The 23,736-nt window shown below is 36.2% G+C and overlaps 2 protein-coding genes across 6 annotated transcripts; both read right to left on the bottom strand.

Moving 5' to 3' along the window:
* Positions 1-12,875: 12,875 nt before the first annotated feature.
* On the bottom strand, positions 12,876-18,184 carry LOC112194309 (probably inactive leucine-rich repeat receptor-like protein kinase At5g06940). Of its 5 annotated transcripts, XR_005808009.1 has the most exons (12): positions 17,603-18,183; positions 17,298-17,376; positions 17,126-17,205; positions 16,950-17,035; positions 16,386-16,457; positions 15,386-15,467; positions 15,255-15,308; positions 14,912-15,124; positions 14,760-14,830; positions 14,209-14,660; positions 13,877-14,120; positions 12,876-13,420 (listed from the first exon to the last, which is right to left on the bottom strand). XR_005808009.1 is itself a non-coding variant. In XM_024334560.2 (2 exons), the coding sequence occupies exons 1-2, from the start codon at positions 13,914-13,916 to the stop codon at positions 13,053-13,055; spliced, it is 408 nt and encodes a 135-aa protein (XP_024190328.2). In that variant the 5' UTR covers positions 13,917-14,752; the 3' UTR covers positions 12,876-13,052. The 5 variants fall into 5 exon arrangements, 1 of the variants encoding a protein (XP_024190328.2); XR_005808008.1 differs by having other exon boundaries at positions 13,877-14,660; XR_005808010.1 differs by having other exon boundaries at positions 13,877-14,660; positions 15,255-15,294.
* Positions 18,185-20,656: 2,472 nt separating this feature from the next.
* On the bottom strand, positions 20,657-22,974 carry LOC112193151 (fra a 1-associated protein). Its single transcript, XM_024333202.2, has 2 exons — positions 22,660-22,974; positions 20,657-21,251 (listed from the first exon to the last, which is right to left on the bottom strand). The coding sequence occupies exons 1-2, from the start codon at positions 22,860-22,862 to the stop codon at positions 20,873-20,875; spliced, it is 582 nt and encodes a 193-aa protein (XP_024188970.1). The 5' UTR covers positions 22,863-22,974; the 3' UTR covers positions 20,657-20,872.
* Positions 22,975-23,736: the final 762 nt, after the last annotated feature.

The raw sequence follows: 23,736 nt of genomic DNA, 5'->3' as shown, positions 1-23,736 counted from the left end.
GTTTTATCAATCTTGGCCGAGTATATTGTTTTTTTTTTTGTACAACATCATGCTTTTTGTTAGTATTAATGGAAAGTTAACTCGAAAAGTCTCATTCAAATTTTTGCACCACTTCTCTCAAATCTTAAAACTGACTCGAGAGGAGACTTTCTAAGTCGTCCTCTTCTTCTGATCATCTCATGCACGTCTGGCGGGTGGTGGTGACTCATCACAGCCCCGGGCCAAAAACAAAATGGCCTACAAAGAACCGGTCACCAATCAATCGACGTTTTTGGGGGATTATAATTGTGGGAAATGAAGGACTTTCTGGAGCTTTCACGTTGGAAAATGGAAAAATGATATATCTTACGTGGTCTACATTTTCAGATCTTCGGTGATATAGGCAAACACTTGAGCCTTTTTTATTATTGAATACTGTATCATTATTATATGGGCTTTCTATGCATAATTATTATTTGAAAGTTGTTTGTAGCCCCAGATCCTCTCCTGACCTAATCATCCAATGGTCCATATTCTTTGTGTTACTGATTTTAGAATAATACCTATTCAAATTTTTAACCCTGCTCTCTCTCTTCTATTCTATTTTGATAGTCTTCCTCAATACTGTCTTTTTGGTCTGAATCACTCAATCAATCACCCTGCTACGGCTTCTGCTCTGAGTTATTATTTGCTCATTAAGTTAGTCTTTCTTATCTATCATCCCCATTCAATTATTAGGTCAAGATTTTTGAGTTATGTGTGTCACTGCTCATTAACTTAGTTTAATGCTCCATTGTCTGATGACCCAAAGGACACAGACCCTTTCATCACCAAGCTTTCAAATTTCTCCGAAACTATCGAAATTTCAATTGAAATTTCCGTAATTTGGAAGTACCGAACCGAAATTCATATGCTATATCATTTCTGTCAGGAGTATCCCGAAATTTTTCAAAAATTTTAGTACATTTCTGCGAAATTTTTAATTTTCGAAATATCTACACACAAAATATATTTAAAAATTCACACCAAAAATTTGTCCGAAATTTCTCCAAAACTTCTGTGAAATTTGTATGCCACCGACAATGAATTTTTTACTCATATTTTCTTGAGAAAATATGAAATTTTGATTTTTTTTTTCCAATCAAGTTGAATACAACAAAAAAAACCTTTTTGCTTTTCTCTACTACCAAAATCATTTTCAAAATTCATGTACTTGGGAGCAGTATTATATGATACTAAATGGAAGCAGTTCAACCATAGGGATCAAACCACATTGTAGTAACACACTTATTCTTAATAGGTTTATTATAGGTTAGTTTAGTCTATATATGTAAAAGTTTCATTCAAAAATAACATTTTATAAATGCAATTAATATGATTTCTTTATTTTTAACCAAAATCAAAACTTTCTCCGAAATTTTCTTAAATTTGAAGTACCGAAATCGAAACTGAAACCGAAATTTGAAACCTTGGGTAAGACTATTATTACTCAAACAGTGCTTTTATATGCATTGTTCGAATTTAACTTGTACGCCATTTAGTGTGGAACAATGACAATTCAACTTGTACTCCATTTAGTCAAGGTTAAGTTAGTCAAGGTTAAGTGATCTATATATTATGGAACAATGACAATTCAACTGGGTTCCAGCCATAAAAAAAGAAAAAAAGTAAATCACATTCACATTATCAATATACAGTACAATTATAAGAGATTACATATAGATAAAACACGTACTACTTTAGCAACCTACTACAGTACGTACTTGTTAATTACTCGTACATATTAAATATTACAATTCTATTATAAATGTATAATTTTAGAGAGGTTATATTGTAAATAGGTTTATTATAGGTTAGTTTAGTCTATGTAAAAGTTTCATTCAAAAATATCATTTTATAAATGCAATTAATATGATTTCTTTATTTTTAACCGAAATCGAAATTTTCTTCGAAATTTCCTTAAATTTGAAGTACCGAAATCGAAACTAAAACTGAAATTTGAAACCTTGTTCATCACCTGGTCCGTGACATCATTTTCGGTGTACGCTTTGTTGATTGTACCACTTGAACAGGCCTGATAAAAAGTAGAGTGCAGAACAGATTATATTGGTTGGTCAATGTTATAGTAAACAAGCCAGTATGAACCAACCATTCTCAACAAGAGGAGAGAGTAAAAAAGGATTGGTCTGTTTAGTCGAATACTTTTTCATCCTACCGTTAATCAGCCATAATAAAATGGGTTTAGGATGCCGTTTAAACTACAAATGAGCCATTTTAAACCACAAGAATCAGTTATCCAGAAATGAATTGCATCAAAACTTGCAGAAACTGATGTTTAATTATATTGATAGTTTGATTACATTGGTTCCAACAAGGGCAGCAGCAACCTATTTTACATCACCATAAAAGTACCTTCGACCATGTTCATCTAATTTAAGATATCAAAAGCCTCATACTAACTCTATGCAGAGTAATCAAACAAGAAGTCTTAGGAGGTGTCATTCAAGGGAGATTAATTTAGCAAACCTAAAAATAACATGCTATTCATTCTTCACCAGACTGCAAATCACATGAACATACCAATTTACATATATATTGAGGACATAAAACTCATCTTAGAGTTCTTCAATTTTGTTTGCTTGCAAAAATAAAGAAAGAAAGAAGCTGGATTCTCTTTAGAAAGTGTTTTGACCAAATTACATCAGAACCAATATTTGCTTTCTTGATTTCCCACAAATAGCATATTTCATGTTTAATGTTTGGGTTGATCATTGCCATCATGAAACAGTGCTTAGAAGATAAAACAGGCTTATGAGTTGTAATCCTATTTGAATAAGGAAAACCGGAGGTTGCTGTAAAACATGTTTCAGAATGATGATACGTGCACTTTGTGCTGCTGGAAAAGCCGATGTGGTAATGGAATTTTACAAGGAAATGGTACAGAAGGACATTGGACATTGGATATCAATATGTATAAGCTGTTATTGAACGGCATAGCTAGCTACGGAGATACTGCTGCTGTGGGCTTGGTTTTAGATGACATGATGAGTCTCACAGATTCCTGAACACGTGGTTTATGTTTGTGTCCTGAAGTCTTTCGATCTGCATCTCTGGCATGTAAAACCATACAACCATGCTCACAATCATATGCACATAAACTCGACAACACTCATACAAGGATCAAGGCTTACCTTCAGCAATTACCGGCATGGATTCCATCTTCTGCAGCTGCAAACACGATCACTGAATATGGCCTTCTGTTACTTACCAACCTTGCTTCTAAATGGACAGAACTAATGCAAAAACATGGTGGTAACATGGACCAAGTTCATCTATTTATATAGGTGACTTAAACCTCAAGAAGCTTTCCATCAAAGCAGTTCATATCGGATTAGGTCTCCTACTTAGATTCTTAATGTAACACTTCATTGTAGTCTTTCTTGCAGACTAAGAATTGGATTACTAACCTTAATGAATTGATACACTCTTTCATTAAGCTACAAGTATTGGTTTATAGTTTGTGTCCATGTAAAACTAGTTTTGACATTAAGCTAATTATCAATTTACTTTATGTTAATGTGTGACAAGTCCATAATGATTCTAACAATCTCCCCCTTGGATTGACACATATTAAGCTTGATAATTTGCACCAAAAAATGTCAAAAACTATTTAACTTACTAAAGTGCGCGCCAGACAACAAAATTCAAACTAGAAATCCATTCCAACATGGTCAAATCACGTACAGTTACTAATGCAGAGCAAGAAACAACATACACTCTAACAAAATTACAGAGTTTCAAAACCACAGCATAAGCTCCTGCAATCCACATATGCCATAACTAGAAGTGATACGATATATGTTGATGTGTATCAACAAGTAGACATATATCATGTCCTACTGTATATTTCTAAAACCAGAAAGCAATTTCTTTACACTGATGGCTTATTATTCATTGCTTGAATTGTAACATCATGCTATACATGATTTTAAGTCATCTGACAGCAAGTATGACATTCAAAACAAAATGATAATTTTCAAGAATAAAACAACAAAGCTGCAGCAAAACTATAACTGAAAATACCTCAAAATTTTATTGATAATAATAAACTGGAAAACCACAACTTAAAGAAATACAAGAACTTAGAAACTTAAAATTTTAAATTGCTCTAACTGGACTAATTCCTACTGAATCTAAGCATCTAGATCGATTAGCTAAAACTCCAATGCTTGTTGTATGCTTCTGGAATGCAGCCATTGACAAGGCCTTGGTGAAAGGATCTGCATGCTAGCTGTGAATTTGTGTCAATACTCAAAACAACTATCTCACCATGCTTTACCCTCTCTTACACTGTAATACTTTAAATCAATATGCTTGGAATTGTTTGATCTTTTACTGTTCTTGCCAAAGAAAATAGTTGCCTCATTATCACAATAAATCACAAGTGTGCCAGCCATAATGTGACCCAATACTTTGGTCTGTATCAAAAAATTCTTGATCCAAAGTCCTTCACATACAGTTTCATATACTGCAATAAATTTGCCTTGCATAGTGGAAGTTGAAACAAGTGTTTGCTTCATGGTCTTCCAAGCAATTGCACCTCTTGCAAGCATGAATATATATCCACAAGTTGACTTCTTGGAGTTTGGATAATTCCCTACAAAATCAGAATATGAAAATCCAACGAGTTTCAGATCCTCCACTTGCCTATATACAAGCATGTGACATTTAGTTTTCTGCAGGTACCTCAACAGTTTCTTCCCAGCTACCCAATGCTAATGGCCTGGATTGGATTGAAACCTTCATAAAATCCCTACTACAAAAGACAAGTATGGCCTAGTGCAGACTTGTGCATACATGAGACTTCCTACAAGTCTGGCATAAGGCTTTGACTCCATATTCTCTTTCTCAACATCACTTTTGGGACTCTGCTTCTTGGTTAACTTATCTCCTTTGGACATGAGAACTTCTCTAGCTGCACACTTTTCCATACCAAATCTCTTCAAAATTTTGGTAATATAATTCTGTTGAGACAAATCAAGTAGTCTCTGTGCCCTATCTCTTTTAATCTCAATGCCTAGTACATAGGATGCTTCTCCTAGTCTTTCATGTCAAAATTCTTTGACAGAAAGCTCTTAGTATTTTTAAGCAGTTTTAGGTTACTGCTAGCCAAAAGTATATCATCCACATAGAGAACTAGGAAAATAAAATTGTTCCCAACTGTCTTCAAATAAACACATTCATCCAAAAGATTTTCTGTAAATCCAAAAGTAGAAATCACAAAATCAAATTTCTTGTACCACTGTCTAGAAGCTTGTTTTAGGCCATAAATTGATTTTCTTAACTTGCACACTAAGTTTTCACTTCCAGCTGGTACAAAACCTTCTGGCTGCCTCATATAAATCACTTCATCTAGTTCACCATTCAAGAAGACTGTTTTAACATCCATTTGGTGCAACTCCATATCAAAATGAGCCACTAAAGCCATGATTATTCTAAACGAGTCTTTTGTAGAAACTGGAGAAAAAGTCTCAGTAAAGTCAATACCCTCTTTCTGTGTGAATCCTTTGGCAACTAACCTTGCCTTATGTCTCTCTACATTGCCATTTGCATCTCTTTTGGTTTTGAAAACCCATTTACAACCTATAGGCTTCTGTTTGGGGTCAGGATCAACTAATTCCCAAACTGCATTTTGGCTCATGGAATCACTTTCTGCTTCCATTGATGTGATTCACTACTTTCAATGGCTTGATTAAATGTAGTTGGATCATTGTTTTTTGCACAGTCCATTTTAATTTTTGCTTCTTGCAGATAAACAATGTAATCACTTTCTTCCCCCCACCATAAGTTGGTTTTCTCGCTCTCTGTGATCTTCTAGGCTGAGGATTTTCAGGATTAGGTTGAGGTACTTGAGGATTTTGAGGTTCTGCATCAGGGATTGGTTCAGGTAAAATTTCAAGTTTAGCTTGATGATCACCAAGATGAATTTCCTGATCACTCACTTGATCTTGTGCATCTTGATTTTCTGTAACAGTTTCAGTTGCTAATGGTTCTTTTTCTAAAGGCAATGCTACACTTATATTCTCATCTGACACAATTTCCTCAAAATCTGAGGTTAAGTCCTTAAAGTTTGTATTGTGAACTTTTTCACTTAGAAATTTTACTTGATGAGTTAAAAAAATTCTAGGTGAAAGGTGAGCAGAATATAACTTATAGCCTTTAGATTTATTTGGATAACCTATAAAATAGCAACTAACAGTTTTGGGATCAAGTTTATTCAAGCTTGGATTATAAACCCTAGGGTCTACATGACATCCCCAAACTTGGCAGTGATGAAGACTAGGTTTCTTGCCACACCAAAGCTCAAAAGCAGTCTTTTCTATGGCCTTACTAAGTGTCCTGTTGCAAATATAATTTACAGTTTTTAAAGCCTTACCCCACATAAATTTTGGCAAACCAGTTGTACACATCATGCATCTAACCTTGTTCAAAAGGGTCCTATTCTTTCTCTTTGCAACACCATTTTGTTGTAGATTATAGGGTGTTGTGTATTGAGCTTTAGTTCCATTGTCTTGCAAAAACAAGGCAAATGGACCCTTTTATTTGCCGGATTCAGTGTACTTGCCATAGAACTCACCACCTCTATCTGATCTCACTGTTTTGATTTTCTTTTCTAGTTGATTTTCTACCTCAGACTTAAAGATTTGAAAGGCTTTCAATGCTTGTGCCTTTTCTGAAAGTAGATAAACATAAATGTATCTAGAAAAGTCATTAATGAATGTGATAAAATACACATTCCCACATATAGTTTGATGCCTAAATGGCCCACATATATCAGTATGTATGAGTTCTAGTAAATTTTGGCTTCTATATGCAGTCTTCTTTCTTGTATTGGTTATTTTTCCCTTAAAGCATTCCACACAGTCTGTTAGATTAAAAAAATCAAGTTCATTTAGGATTTTGTTTTTCACCAAAATTTTCAGTCTCTCTTTTGATACATGGCCAAGTCTCCTATGCCATAAAAATGCAGACTTTTCATTTAGTTTGGTTCTTTTAACACCTGTTAAAGTGCTAGTATTGTTTGTATTATTTTCAACGAGTAAAACTTCTTGTTTAGCCATTGAATAATTGAGCTATAAATAATCATTCATAATAACACCAGAACCAATTTGGACAGAATTTTTAGAAATAAGAATTCCATTACTATCAATAACAAGTCTACAACTGGATTTGACTAAAAGAGAAACTGAAATCAAATTCCTTCTCATGGAAGGTACATAAAAAACATTGTCCAAAACTAACAATTTTCCTGATCCTAGATCAAGCTTTAAAGTGCCAATAGCCTTGACTACCACTCTCATGCCATTGCCCACACACAGGTTCACTTCATCACTTTTTGGGATTCTCCTCCTTATGAATCCCTGCAAAGAATTAGTAATATGAATAGGTGAGGCTGAATCTATCCACTAAGACTGTGGTTCAATATTTATAAGATTTTTTCTACTAAATTAGAAAATATCTTACCTTTTTTGGCTAACCAATTCTTGTAGCCAGTGCAGTCCTTTTTCATGTGACCTACTTTTTTACAAAAGTAGCACTCAAACCTAAATGGCCTATTTTCTTTAGCCACTGCAATTGTTGAACCCTTAGTTATGGCTTTGGTAAGCTTCAGCTTGTTATGGGGATTTTTCTTCTTGGGCTTCTCAATGAGATTAATGGTTGTGGCAGGCTCTTTCTTTTTATTGATCCTGTCTTCCTCATCCACACAAATGGATATTAGCTCATCTAGAGTCCAGTTTCCCTTTTGAGTATTATAACTGGTTCTAAGGTGGCTAAAACTGTTAGGCACGGAATGCAGTGCATAATGCACTACCTGCTCGTCCCTAACCCCCATCAATAGCTCTTTGAGCCTGCTATTTATGTTGATCATCTTCATGATATGCTCTCTAACTCCCCCTGAACTCGTGTACTTTAAATCATGAAATTCTTTAGTTAGCCTAGCTGCTTCTGCTTTCTCACTTTCTTTAAATTTAGCAGCTATAAGTTCCAAAAAATATGATGCTAGCTCAGGCCCTTCTATGCTTCCCTTGACAGTCTTAGACATAGAGGTACAGATGAGGTTCTTAGCCATTCTATTGGATCTATGCCACGTCTTGTGAAGATCAGTTTCTTTCTTGGTGCTCTTATCAGTCAACTCTGCAGACTTATCCTCAGTAAAGCAATAGTCTATATTCTCATGCATTCCCATATAGTTTTCTATAGAGTCTAGCCAAGCTCTATAGTTGGTTCCAGTTAGCATCAAGATACTATTCAAATTCATGTAGGAGTTACCTAAGGAGCAAAATAAAAAACCCGAGTGAGTTCTCAATTTGTAAAGAAATTACTTTAAGTTTTCTGTGTCTTTATGAACTTAAGCAACCAAAACAAGAACAGTCCAAGAACAAAAATCATACAGAAAACTTAATCAATCCATACTTGCATTCATGTCAGTCCACACATAAAACAATATTAAGCATCACTTTTGAGCAGAAGCATAATATTCTGGAGTTCTTGATCAATATGCCATGTTTAACAAAAATAAGTCATCCAAAGAAATTTATCCACATCTTTAGACAGAAGAAAAATTTCTAAGTATCCAAATATATTTCCATTAAGCATGCATATTGCTGTCTTGCATTCTAGAACTACACTTGACCACTTCTTTGGAAGATAAACAAAAGCATAGTTTTAAAACACAAGACACAATTTTAGTTTTGTTATATTGTATGATTTCTGCCAACATCAATGAAGGATGCTTTATGCACCATGTTCACTAATGCCAACAGAAAATCACAAAACTCATGAGCTTTTAACTTTATATTCTATCCGGATCAAATTATCTTTATAAGAAAATAAGCTCTTGCATCTATCAATTTCAACAATGTGTAAAACTTTTGTGAGATTCTAATTCTTAATACATTGTCACAAGAACACAGATCCAATACCATATAAGCAATCAATTCATCATGCATATTGAAGCACAGGCAAATTGTTTCGATTCCAAAAAACCACAGAACAATCAAGAAATTGTAAGTTTCAACCGGTCACTATCTACTCTAGCCTAACGTACGCCGGGAATACAATTAGGGTTCTTGAGCACAATCAAAAAACTTAATAATCCTGCTATGAATCGAAACCAATTTCACAGAAAAACCTGATTTTTCTTTTTCTCCAATTTTCTACTAAAAATCTCAGCAGAAGCATGAATTTGATATTTAGATGCAGCAACTAACTCTATCGGCTTCTTGATTCACAGCAATTAGGGTTTTGAATCCCTTCTCGAGATGAAAACATCTCGCGCGTTTCCGCATCCAGTCCTAAACCTTGTTCTTGATCAAAACTAACCATTGTGATACAACGGTCACCTGTTCTTGAGGTTTTGGTCAAGTTTGGGCCTGGAGCATCCACTTGCTGTGACTAGGCCTAAAGCTGTTAACAGGCTGATAGCCTGTTAACCCGTAAAGCAAAAGAATTATTATTTTTTTGATAAAACCTTAAAACGATTTTCATGTCAAGCAAAACTAAAATCATATTTGTGAGCCTATGCTCTGATACCAATTGTAAAACCATACAACCATGCTTACAATCATATGCACATAAACTCTACAACACTCATACAAGGATCAAGGCTTACCTTCAGCAATTACCAGCATGGATTTCATCTTTTGCAGCTGCAAACACGATCACTGAATATGGCCTTCTGTTACTTACCAACCTTGCTTCTCAATGGACAGAACTAATGTAAAAACGTGGTGGTAACAGGGACCAAGTTCATCTATTTATATAGGTGACTTAAACCTCAAGAAGCTTTCCATCAAAGCAGTTCATATCGGATTAGGTCTCCTAGTTAGATTCTTACTGTAACATTTCATTATAGTCTTTCTTGCAAACTAAGAATTGGATCACTAACCTTAATGAATTGATACACCCTTTCATTAAGCTACAAGTATTGGTTTATAGCTTATGTCCATGTTAAACTAGTTTTGACATTAAGCTAATTATCAATTTACTATATGTTAATGTGTGACAAGTCCATAATGATTCTAACATGCCAAAATCAGAGAAGCTTTGGAATATATTTGTGAGCTCAGGAATAAAGAGGTTATGCTTCTCCCCGAGTATTGTTTATAGACTTTGATTGGTGAAAGGACTGTGCAGGCCTGATAGAACTGCAGTTCAATGAATAGGTTATGTTAAATTTGTGTCTATTCAAGCTGTATAGCGTGCTCATGTATATTTAAGTAAACTTAGTTCTATCCTTGAACTAAATGATTTGCATTAGTACTATTCATTTTTGTATTTTTTTTCTTGTCATGAAGTGGAATACTTGAACTTACTTCAACTTTAATTCAGATTTCTAGACAAGCTAGTGAGTTCATTGGAAGAAAAGAAGCATCACAAAGTGAAGTTGAAAGAGGGTTTGAAGGGCTTAGCTACCAAACGCATGAAGCTGCACAACTCCTTATCTTCTTCCTGGCCAAAGCAGGTGAGTTCTTTCTGGATATGTTCTTGAGTGGTCAGATAAAAAGTTACCCTCGTATAAATGGGGCAAGCGGTGTTGCCTAATATGTCAGTTTCTGTCTTTCCCCCTCCGACCCTCCAACATTGACTGCTGCAATAGAGCTTTACTATACTATTAATTTTGTTTAAAGAAACTTTGAATTGTTGGCTCTTATCTCTCTTGCTCCCTGTCTATATTTGGTGTTCTTTGTGTTTCAAATTCAAATATTCGGAGAAAAGGAAAAAACTAGCTTTCTCTTGATATGGGGGATTTTATTTTTGGCACAAAGACTGACTCCTGTTTCAATTACAGGAAGCGGCTTAAACAATGTCATTTCGAAATCAACACATAGAAAGACTCAAACCGAAAAGTTAAGCTATCAAAAACCAACCTTGACATTGTCGTATCCAGCGGATATATCTTCCCTTCGCTCTCTCTCTCTCTCTCTCTCTCTCTCTCTCTGAGGGGATCAAATTTATTCTTCAGGGAATCTGATCACTCTCTCTCTCGATGTGAATTCCCCTCTTCTTCTTTCTCTGCATGTAGGGCAAACTGAAGCGGTGGTAGTCGGTGGATGAGAAGAAGCGGAACAAAACAGAGGCTGCCGCTCTTTCGCTCCAAGGAGGAAGAATCTGGGAGGCAAAAGAGTGAATGGCTGCTGAGTTGTAAAATAATTAAAAATAGGGGTAATATCGCCAGCATGGGTAGCACTGTCAGCACTCAGCATATTTAGATGAGTTGAGTTGGTTGAGATGGAAGAGCAGATTTAGATGAGTTGAGTTGGTTGAGATGGAAAGCTTCCACGTCGAAGGCATGCCTCACCAAAATTGGAAGAGACAAGTTGATCATGCGATTCAGGAGTGAACTACACAACGAGGTTATTATATAAATGCATTAGCTAGCTAACCAGCAACATACCTGTTCTTTTTCAATCTTCTTTAGAACAAATACAAAGAGGTGGAAATTATTCCTTTCTCTTATTTTTTCTATCCCCTCAACTGTAGGGGGTCAAATGAAAGACTATGAGGGTCAGCTGTTAGTCTTACAAAATTCTGCTATCTATGGTAGCGAAGTTCCTTTCTGGACAACGATAAGAAGATGTCAACCCTGCATTTTTGGAAATATCAATATAATAAACTCAGTGTTCAAGTAAATCCAGAATATGTGTCTGGCCCAAACTCTAGGTTACTTAACCTAGTGATAATAGGGTTTAATTAGAAGAATATAGAGATTCCTATTCAATGTATGATTACCTTTCCTTGTATGATTCAGATTCTATGCATTGTAATCCTCTATATAAAGAGGCCCCTATTATCAATGAGAATACACAACGATTTTCTCTCAATTTCTGTTTCTCTAAAACACTCAGTTCATTAAATAATCTGTAGACGTTGGTAATATATCTGCGGTACATATTACCAAGTTCTACAGTTATTTAATAAAAGGAGTTGAATTGTGGAATGAAATCAAGTTACACAATTTGCTGGGTCCTATAAGCCAGTATGAGCCAAATACTCAATTTCGAACCCAGGATATGTGCTCCTCTCTTTTGAATACTACTGCATTTGATTCTTAACATTTTTTTTTTTTTTAGTTTTGAATAAGGGATTAGGCGATATTAGCTCCTCGGAGGCAAACGATGTAGGGAACAAGTCCCACCCTCTATCCCGAAGGAGAGGGGTTTGCCACACTCTGGGAACCCACCGCCCGTCCCCCTATTTTTATTTTATTAATAACATAAAAAGAAAATACAACCTAATGAAGGGGGGGGACATAAACCTTACCCCAAAAGCTAGAAAGAAAGACAAAAGGAAGTGAAAAAATTGAAGCAGAACCTCAAATTTTCCCAACTGCCAACTGTTAAAACAAGCCCAACACCAACGCATGCAAGAAAGAGAGTTAAACATGGCGAAGGTAAGGGAATCCCAGATCATCCATACGAAGATAAGAAGATATATTAGGCGGAGGAGAAACATGCCAAACCAAGGATGGAGAAAGTAAGCCCATGTTTGTCATTCTATCAGCCACCGTATTTCCTTCCCGAAGAATATGGGAATAATGAAAGGTCATTGCCTTGATACTTGTTCTCTCTTTCAGTCAATACTCGTGATTCTTACCATCTGGCATAGACTTGTTATCTTTCTTCCTCTCGAAAGAAAGGTCTTTAATCCTTTGGGATCCACCCAACTAGTTGATCTTATCAGGAAATTCCATATACCTTCTGTTGAGAAAAAGAAAAAGGGTAAAACCTCTTGAATGCATATAAATGAGCTTCCATGAGATCAGATCCAATTTCTATCTACACAAAGGCTGAACAGAATAGACAAGGACTAAGAACAAGTAGATACGTGTGAAAAAGCTTGAATACATAATGGCATTACATTGTAGTTAACCAAATCTCTTGATTCTCTGAAACAACAGACGAAAAAACCATTCCCAACCGTCTTCTTTTACTCATCAAGAGTCGCTACATAGAATGAAGTTCAATTTATATGGAATGCAAATAAAATCCCAGTTACTTGTAACTCATTGCTCAGACAACCGAATGCTCCTCAAAGGCAGAAAAGTCTACAACAGCAGTGTGAGTCATCGAGTCGAGGGACTGAAGTGATTTCACAACTTCAGACATTGATGGTCTCTTTTCCGGCATCACAGAAGTGCAATGCAGAGTAATTTCTAGAGCTATTAGCATCTCTTGCTGGGCTGAACTTGTTATCTTGGGATGAAGAACTTGGACCGCTCCATTTGTAATGTTGACCTTTCGTCGTACCCACTTCACTATATCGAGAGACTCAGATTGTAATGCTTGCTCCGCTTGCCGACCCCTCACTAGCTCCAATAGTACCACACCAAAGCTGTACACATCCATCTGTTCAGTTGCTTTCTTACTGTACTTGGTTTCTGCAATCAACATAAATAAATGTCACGACTCATAAGAGAATTGAGTTAACAAATCTATCAATACGCAATATATTTTTAAGGAAAGGCAGCATATCAGCAACAAGAGACTGTTGGGGAAGGTTTGGTCAAGATTCCAATACAAGGCAGAGCACTAAGGTCTAGCAAAATAAACCAGCTGCACAGCTAATAAGTTCAAGTAAAAAGGCAATGTAATGTGCAATTTAGCTCTGCACTTAAGTTGTCCTTTGATAATCCTCGAATGAGAAATATTCCAAAGTTCAATATTGAAGGCTCATGGGTTAAGTTGATATAACAAACCGAATGAATGCAGTGATTGCTTTGAACTATATCAGATGCACACGAATTGTAATAATGCCAACAAAGAATATCGCTATGAGTATATTTAGGAACAACATTTCTGTGAAATTAGATTTACCAAGTTCCTACTTCTCATACCTGGTGCATTGTAACAGGAGGAAGCAGATTCTGAAGCCATTGTTGACTGAAAGGCAGCATCTCCCAGAATTGCTAATTTAGGCCATTTTATTGGTGTTGAAAGCTTCTTGAAGCAAATCCAAATTTCTGACTCATGATATTAAAAACCAAACAGGAATAATAAAGCACGCCGGGAGGGGATTCGAACCCACAATCGCGTGATTAGAAGCAAGACACCTTATCCACTAGGCCACGAGCTTCCTTGCTTCAAGAGCCAAAAAAATCCAAACTTGGTTGGTATTTTATTTGTTTCTATTCAATAAATTAGGATGCGTAACCCAACAAGAACTCACGCAAATTGGACTTTAGAGAGGAAAGGAAATCTCGAGACCAAAGAGCAGAGAGAGAGAGAGAGAGAGATGGCAATGCCATGGAACATGACTCTCTGGATGGCCGAGATGGTCTGGTTGACTCTCAACGGCCGGGTCTCCTCTTGTTTGACTGTCGCTGACGAGCTCGCCACCTCCCTCAGAACCGGAGATATCGTGTCCAACTTATCATAAATAGTCAAAATTTAAGGTGATAAAATCTGTAATTCTCACCATTAAAGTTTAAGGGAGATATCAAACATGTTCCGTTTGTAGTCAAACACACTGACTGTAACATATGCTTCAGACTATATACAAATACAGAAACAGAACGAACCATGAATGGAAAATGGAAAGAGATTTGAACTTGAAGAAATGAGTCAAGAATATCCTTATCGTAAGTTAGCTCGTCCAGAACTATCTCCAGCAGAGGAGTTCTGCACCAAACCCAATAGCGCATTGGTTTTCAACAAATGAATGACAATCATAGAAATGCAACAGAAAAATTCATTATATCAAGAAAAAGAAACAAGTACCTGACACCATCTGCTCTTGTAGTAGACCCTTGCATTTCTGCTGTCTTCTTCGACAAGTCAAGCTCCATAATCTGAACATCCCAAATTAGTGCGGACAGTGAAACGGATTCACAACTATGAGCTATCCATCAAGACATTGCTGAGGAGCTTACCATTATCAGAAACTTCTGCATGGCTATACAGGTATTCTTTCCTATCTCAAGAAAAGCAATTGTAGCAGCGGTATCAAAATTTTCAGCTGGTTGTGCCATAGACTTCTCTGAACTTATCAGATCATCAGTGAATCCAGCATTGGTTTGATACAGCTTACACATAATGGCCAAGCAATCCTTCATCAAGTTTTTGTAGTTTATCTTTCTTGATACCTTCAAAAGATAATTTAAGTTTGAGTAAGCATCATGTTATAAATATTCTATTAACAACTACTGTATCAATGATAGAATACAGATTCTTCATTATTCATCGGTATTCATGGGTCAAGAGAGAAATACATACCAAAAGCATGCATGTTGAGCAAAGACTCTCTCAGAAGGACCTAGTTTGCAGTTTCTGCATCCAATAATGAGCAACTTAACCCTTCAACAAATCTAGACATAATTAAAAGATAAAATTTAAAATGAATTTACCTGCATAGATACAGTTGCGAGGTTGAAAACCTACTTCAAGAGAGTTAACTAGGTATTGAAACAGCAACATATTCTCTAAGGACTGTAATGAAACAAGGTCAAGAAAGACAAAAAGGATGAGGAAACTTTTCTTAGACAGTGAATGGAAATCTTTTGCAGTGAATAAACCTAACAAACCTTCAACCGTCGCACATGCTCCTTTGAAAGGACAATAACATATAGAAAAATCAGAGTTATGAAAGAAATGTTCAGACCATAACTACATTTAAAGTGCTGGCATGAATTGAACCTGATTAAATCATTGACTGATATTTTTGTCTACAACATAATGCAGAGACAGGATTCATTTATTGGTAAAAGTACATTTAATTGTATCACTGTAATTAGTTTCGCTACAACAAGGTTTATTTCTGCCTACAACATTATCCTACTTTTGGAAAATAGAAGTAGATCATTTCTATTACTACTTCTACCTACAACGATATTCTACAATTATCCTATCATTGGGAGCAGATCCATTTGCAACTTTATGCAAAAATGCCGGTACAACCCAAAATAATCATGTCATGGCAATCCATAAACTAGTTTCCAAATAATTTAGTTTCAAAATAGTTTGTGATAAACAAAGCATATAGAAACTAACAGCAGCTTGGGTTGACAAACATGGAACACAGGAGAAAATATTAAAATTGTCTTGTTTGGATTACTATGTAAGGAGAAATAGAGAAAAGAGAAGTGAGAGCCTTATTTTCTCTTCTTGCCCACTTTTATTTTCTTCCAAAATAGAAATATGTGGACAGAACAAGATATTGATATCTCGGTGTTTGACTGTTTATTATTCCAAAAGTGTCTGCAATTAAATACCTGCTCTTTCAATTTAACAATCCAAACAAGAGATAGGTAACTTCAAAATTTCCCTGCCCTTATCTTCTCTTCTCTTCCCCTATACCTATGCTATCTCTCCTAACTAAAAGATCAAGCCCAGTGCAATTGAACTAACCTTTGTTTCTGAGGCCTGGAAGTTTGGTTCAGCAGTTGCATCAGCAAGGTCTTCTATCAAACGTTGGAAACCCTGCAGTTGGCAAGAGACACTTCAATGAAGGTGGAATGGCAATAGGTAAGCTACCAGAATCAATTATAAGATATTAGAGCTCCCAATGAAAACAGATAGGAAAAAAAAATTAAGCAAACCGATTAATCTAATGCCAAAAATTAATTTTAAACCGAATCACTTTTTGGATTACATTGATACTAATGCCAGATGCTCACTAATGAGAAAACGTGGTATACATTTGCAACCATAACTGAATATGAATTATTCCATAAGCAAAAAGGCTTTTCAAAAAGACAGTTTCAAACTACTTAACAAAGTACAGATGTTTAACAAAATACAGATGGAAGAGTTATCATCAAAGTAAACAAGCCAAGCAAATTCTGCACATACATATGAGTACCCGTGAGTACAAAGATTTGCGAAGAAATAGAGAATGCTATAGAGAGCAAACTACAGGTCCATGAACTTCAAAATAAGATAAAGTACAGGTCCAAATCGAATCTAACTTACAGCGGAGTCAACTGATCCCCCAGGGTTATTAGCAGCTTCCCTCTCGCTACTAGTACTTTCAAAGCTGAAAACAAATGGCGACAAGCCTAACAAGAACAAAGATTGGAACCAATTAGGACAGCACATGAGTCAGCTAAACACATATGGCAGAAATGAACCAGAAAAACCTCTAGTACCTCATTCTCCACGATTAACATATGCCTTTACTGGACGATTTCATTTCATCAACAACAGACAAATGCACCCGAGGGAAACACTAAAAGAGAAGGCCATTCCTTTGTGAGAAACCTCTACACCATCAAATTACAATGAATCGGAAATCAACGGTTCAGAGGAGAAACTCATTACCTTATCTAACTCATTCCAAAGCTTAAAACTTGCCATAGTCAACTCCAGAGATTTTCCAATCCTCAAGATGGCGAAGATCCTGTCCAACAAAGTCGACACCAAACATTAATCCATCAAGGCATAAACACTATCAAGCGAAGCGGCACGAACGGCATCGAGGAAAGCACCATTTGATGCATGAGAAAGCACAAGAGTGCAATTCAAGGACAAAAGTTCAAGTCAATCACCTAAAACCCAATGTCATTTCGAAATCAAACACATAGAAAGACTGCTCAAACCGAAAAGTTAAGCTATCAAAAACCAACCTTGACATTGTCGTATCCAGCGGATATATCTTCTCTGAGGGGATCATATTTATTCTTCAGAAGCGGTGGTGGTCGGTGGAAGAGAAGAAACGGAACAAAACAGAGGCTGCTGCCGCTGTTTCGCTCCAAGGAGAGAGAGAGGAAGAGAGAAACGAAAAGGCAGAGGTAGGCAAAAGGAAGAAAGAGAGACAGTGAATGACAGAGTTGCAAAATAATTTAAAATAAACAGTGAACCAATGCTCTACGAACCAAGGAGACGGACTGACCTCAAACTTTCTCTATTCTCTACGAACCAAGGTAATTTCTCATCAATTTTTAGATTCTGCAAATATTGTAACCAATCAATTATGCACAAGATTGAAGCTTGTTGCTCAATTTTACTGTTGGATGCCTAAGAACTCAGATGGTGATTAGGAGTGGATGTGGAAACAATTAGATGATAGACAACTGTGTTTGATCCATTGAGTTCCTGAAATTGGAAATATTCAGAGAATCGGGATAAGAATGTGAAAGAACGTTTGGTTTCTGTTGAATCTATGTAGGAAGTTAATTAGGTTGAGTCGAGAAACTAATGTTCTTTTATCTCAATTTTGTAGTTCTGGGATATATATTCATTTGAATGTTAGTGCAGGATGCTAAGGAGAATGATGTGGATCATAACGTTTACAAGGGAAAAGTTCTGCTCATTGTCAAAGTTGCCTCCAAATGGAAAAAGTTATTATCGATCTTTTCACTTCTTTTTCCCCAGATTTGCTGCAGTGGACTAACAAACTCAAACTACACGGAGCTGAATCAACTATATGAAAAGTATAAAGATCAAGGTTTGAATTTTGAACTACTATTGTTCTTTCATGCCTATCATTTTGAGGACCGTTGAACTGTAGTATGGTAACTGGTATAGGAAGTGTATTCTTGAGGTGACACCATCGAATTTTTTACTTTTATCATGTGGGTTGCGCTCTCTAGAATGTGCACAACTGCTGTGCTGTTTGTTTAAATTTCATATAAATTTTCACTGTTTTGCGTATGGAATAGTCTTATTTTATTAGAGAAACAATAATCCTCCAAGTGTAAATCAGAAATCTCATTTTCAAATGACAAGATATATATAGGGTGCAGAAAAATGATGGTAAGATATGATCATTTTATTTAAGTCATAATTTTTTTTTAATGACGATGCATCAATTAAGGGCTTTGTTGGCTGATGACATAATATAATTGGTATGGTTTTTATGAATACCAAATTAATTGAAAAACAACATTAACTCTCAATTAATTGACTCATAAATTATTGATTGTTTTGAGTAATATTGTTATGGGTAAATTCGGTATGTGAAAAAGTAGAAGTTGACTCATCATGCTAATATAGGAAAGTAAGCTGATGTGGATGCTTAGTCACTGGACCGCAATTAACAAAAAAATTTGCCTGGATTACATTCAAAATAGGTCATGATTTTTGGACTTAAAACTAATTAACTCTTATATTTATATCTAGTATTCTAGTTCAAAAGTTATGAATCCACATTTTTCATTATTTTGTCCCTTTTGTGTGATTCGCTGTGGGTTGATGCATGCAGGAGTCAAGATACTAGCTGCAATAAGTTTGCTGCACAGGAACCCAGAAGTAATGAAGAGACTAAAGAGTTTGTCTACCCCTCGTTTCAGATCAGAATTTCCGATATTTGACAATGTGATCGACATGGCAAGCACACATTACACTGGATATGTCGGTGAAATGTAGCAGTCACAGCTAATCAAGATTATGATGATACTAACACGGATTACAGTGGAGATAATTAAGGTCGTAGAAAGTTGCAGACTCTCCACGAGGTTGGCTTCTTTGTTTGGTCAACAATGGCATTGTAGTTGTGTAGCATTATCTGCATTCGATTGGTGGGTGCTTGTTTTGGAAACTTCGTGATAATATAGAGAATGCTGACCAAAATTTCCAGCAAGACTTTGAGGTGCTCCACTAACTCTTGACGGATTCTTCAAGATACTTTGAGGATTCGGTCAATGTACGAGAAACATGTGATGTTCCAATGCAAGAAAGGCATGATATAAAAAAATTAGGGGCTAGGATCACATGAGGATCAACTTTAAACCTCAATTTTTTTACTTGGTCACTTTTAATTTAGGGAAATGTCATATACACCAATTCGTAACTCGTGAGGATTCGAACACCGCAAAATTTTAGATTTAGAGTGCTCATTCGAGCCTGATCTTTAGATGTGGATCATCCAAGGCATATTACCATGGAGTACTCCTGCTGTCCAAACAGGGAAACCGGAGGATTTATAGATGAGGTAATTCAAGTGATATCCAATACAGATCTAATTTTTGTTCGCTCATGGGATCTAACCTGAACCACCACGCATACAGCTCCTTTCTTCTTGAGAATATGTATACCTCTTGTTAGTATATGGTTATCTCTTAAACACATGTTTAAGTTCGACTACAATGAAAAAATAAAGTGACGCACCTAAACACTGAGAATTATGAGATTGCTCCTTTAATTTTGGAATGACATGACGGAGGACTCATACCATTTAAAGTTTCAAACCCTTATTTTAGGGGTATTGAGAGTTTATTCTTTAAAATAGGTTTTTGTACTCTGAGAATAAGCACTTTCTGATGATCCTTTAGAGGTGAATCAATTTTGTATTGCTTGTCGGAATTATTAATCAAATTTGACATATTTGATTAAAAAAAAAAAGGAATTTCCTAATCCCTTCCCGAAAGTATAAGATATGTCTCTCAAACAGGATTTGGTCCCAGGATCGAATCGATCTTCATGCTGCCATCGTCAAGACCGTCTCTCAGTATAGTTCAGAAAATGATGAAACGAAACATGGCAGAAGATTATATTAACAAAAGTATAACGACCACTGAGCAACTTCGGAATTTCAGATACAACCACCCTTAATTATATCCTCTAGTGAGAATGCCTTTCTTTTATCTGAACTAATAATTCCCCTGATCAATTGCAGTCCATTCAAACCAAGCAATTCTGTACTCTTTGAATATCCACATTCACATATTAAGGCAATGAAATGATTCATGCTAAAACCAAAACCATGAAATTGCTTAAACGTGTGACAATATTACTGCAATGGGCTTGTAGTCAAGCACTCATAGAGTGTCCACTCCTATAAACATGTACCCTATACTAAGTAGAAAGGAAAGGTAGGATGAGAACAGCAGAACTGAACATAGTCATTCTCTCAACAAACCACCTGGCAACTTCAAAGTGATCTAGACGAGGCTTTTTCAAACATCTCTTGCCAACCCAGAAAGATCAACCTCCCCAGATTTTGTGCCATTTTGTTTGGGAAAAGCTTCCTGCTGACGATGGCTGTCAATAGGTATCTCTCTCCTCAGAGATGGTAGTGTAGTAGAGGGTCCCTCATCGAAGATGTGTGGAATGCCAAATGAACTGAAGAATCCATTCTTCATATCCTCAGCAGCTTCAAAGAATCGGCTGAGCCCACCTAAGAAGTTGCGTTCAATTTCATCAATATCACTCTGTAGTCCAGGGAAGTTAAATGCTCCATTGTCTGATGATCCAAAGGGCACAGACCCTTTCATCACCTGGTCCGTGACATCATCTTCGGTGTACTCTTTGTTGGATTGTACCACTTCAACGGGCCTAATAAAAAGTAAAGTGCAGAACAGATTTTATACGTTGGTCAATGTTATAGTAAACAAGCCAATAGGAACCAACAATGCTCAACAAGAGGAAAGAGAGAAAAAAGATTGGTATGTTTAGTTGAACAGTTTTTGCTGCAAAGATAGCTCATCCTACCATTAATCAGCCATAAAATGAGTTTAGGATGCCCTTTAAACTACAAATGAGCCATTTAAAACCACAAGAATCAGTTATCCAGAAATGAATTGCATCAAAACTTGCAGAACTGATGTTCAATCATATTGATACTTTGGTTACATTGGTTCTAATAAGGGCAGCAACAACCTATTTTACATCACCATAAAAGTACTTATGAGCTTGTTCATCTAATTTACGATAATCAAAAGCCTAATACTACCTCTATGCGGAGTAATCATACAAGAAGTCTTAGGAGTTGTCATCCAAGGGAGATTTAGCAAACCTAAAAATAACATGCTATTCATTCTTCACTAAAATGCAAATCATATGAACATACCAAGTTGCATATTGAGGACATAAAACTCATCTTAGAGTTCTTCAATTTTGTTTGCTTGCAAATCGAAAGAAAGAAAGAAAGAATCTTGATTCACTTTAGAAAGTGTTTTGACCAAATTACAGCGGAACCAATATTTTCTTTCTTGATTTCCCACAAATAGCATATTTCATGTTTAATGTTTGCATTGATCATTGCCATCATGAAACAGCGCTCAGAAGCTAAAACAAGCTTATGAGTTGTAATCCTATTTGAACAAGGAAGACCAGAAATCCTATAAACAACACGCTAGCCTTCTTCACAAGACTGTCCATCAAACACACTTAAAAAATTTGCATATTGAAGGCATCAAGATTCACCTTACATGTCTTCAACTTTGTTTTCTTGCAAAAAGAAAGAAAAGAGTCGTTCGATTCTCTTTAAGAACTGTATTGTCAGAATTCCGTTTTCTAACCCTTTCCTGATCTTAACTACGGAAAGACGTCCCAACAACACAATTTCAGTCTTTTCTAAAAAGGTTAAACAGTCCTACAGCATTACAAACAATCAACTTTACTAATCAAGCCTTGGCCCATTCGAACCCAAATAAGTCTACACCATAAATTCAGTGCCTAATCCAAGATAGCATTATCAATACCTTTCGCAAATTATAACCTTCAAATCTTAGTATTCCTTTGTTTGTATACTAAAACCCCAACTTCAAATATCAGTACTGCTAAGAATTAAAGCATCAACTATCACAGAATCATAAAATAAGCCACAAAAGAAGCCAATTTTACAAAATTAAAATCCTCACGCTGAGAAATTTCAAACAATTCACGGTGACAGCTCTGATATCTATCGAATTTAAGGAAAATGGAGAAATAGAGAGAGAGAGAGAGAGAGAGATGAAGTTACCGGCCAACGCAGTCGCGGAGAAGCTCCTCGGTCTTCTCGCACTTTCTGATGAACTTTCCAGGCTCCACCTCCTCCGTCTTGCACTGCGTCCTCACCATCTTTCTCGTGGAGCATCGGTCGCCGTCCGATCGGGGGATGATGTCAGCCGCAGACGGATTAACGTCGCCTGCTTGGTCGTCGTCGTCCCTCCATACCCAACCCATTTCTTGGTTTGGTTCGCTTGGATTGAACTTGGCTTTCTTCTCTGTTTTATGGCTTCCTGTATATTCGGGAACTCTCTCTCTCTCTCTTTCTCTCTCTGCGAGTTTTGGAACTCGGTGTTTGGGTTTAAGAAATGAGAATTTACTTGGGCGACACGTTTGGACTACAATTGGGCCCTTTCTGGGCTGGCCTCCAATGGATGTTGGGCTCGCTAAATCTAATCGAGCCTAAGGACAGTCATCTTTGTTGAGAGCGTGCGTTTAGCTTTGCTTTTTTGTTTTGTTTTGTTTTTGTTTTTGTTTTTTTTTCTTTTTCCGTACACTTTTCTGTAAATTGAAGACACTCATGTAACCTCACTTTGTTTTTAGTTATCAAATTACTTATTTATTTTAATATAAAATTACTATATGGACAACAAATCATATGCAAAAATTATTTCTCTACACCTTTTAATATATAAATGACAAACCCTATTTTCATATCTTCATCTAATTGTCGGTGAACTATGACATGTTGGTAAGTTACAATTCCAACATTGTAAAGGTCATGGATTCGATTCTCACTAGTAGATGTAATGGTGGAATGGGTTAAGGGTTTTCTTTTGTTAAAAGAAAAAAAAAAGTTTTTGTCCATTCACCCCATTTTTAGAGATTCTTTTCCCACTTACCCCATTAAGTTATTTTAATTCTGTCTCACCCAAAACACTCTAAGGAGATCTTCCCTATTACTTCATTAAGATTTGTTTTTTATTTTTTTTTAATACCATTTTACCCTCACCCCTTTATTACTGAGAGAGAGAGAGAGAGAGAAATAATAGGAGACTTCGCCGGAGCACCGACCAACTTTCACCAGAATCCGGTCACCGATCGCCAGATT

This window comes from Rosa chinensis, chromosome 3 (genome assembly GCF_002994745.2).
Source record: "Rosa chinensis cultivar Old Blush chromosome 3, RchiOBHm-V2, whole genome shotgun sequence".
Classification (NCBI taxonomy): domain Eukaryota; kingdom Viridiplantae; phylum Streptophyta; class Magnoliopsida; order Rosales; family Rosaceae; genus Rosa; species Rosa chinensis.
Note: the sequence above shows the minus strand (reverse complement) of the source record. Positions and strands in the feature narration are given on the sequence as shown.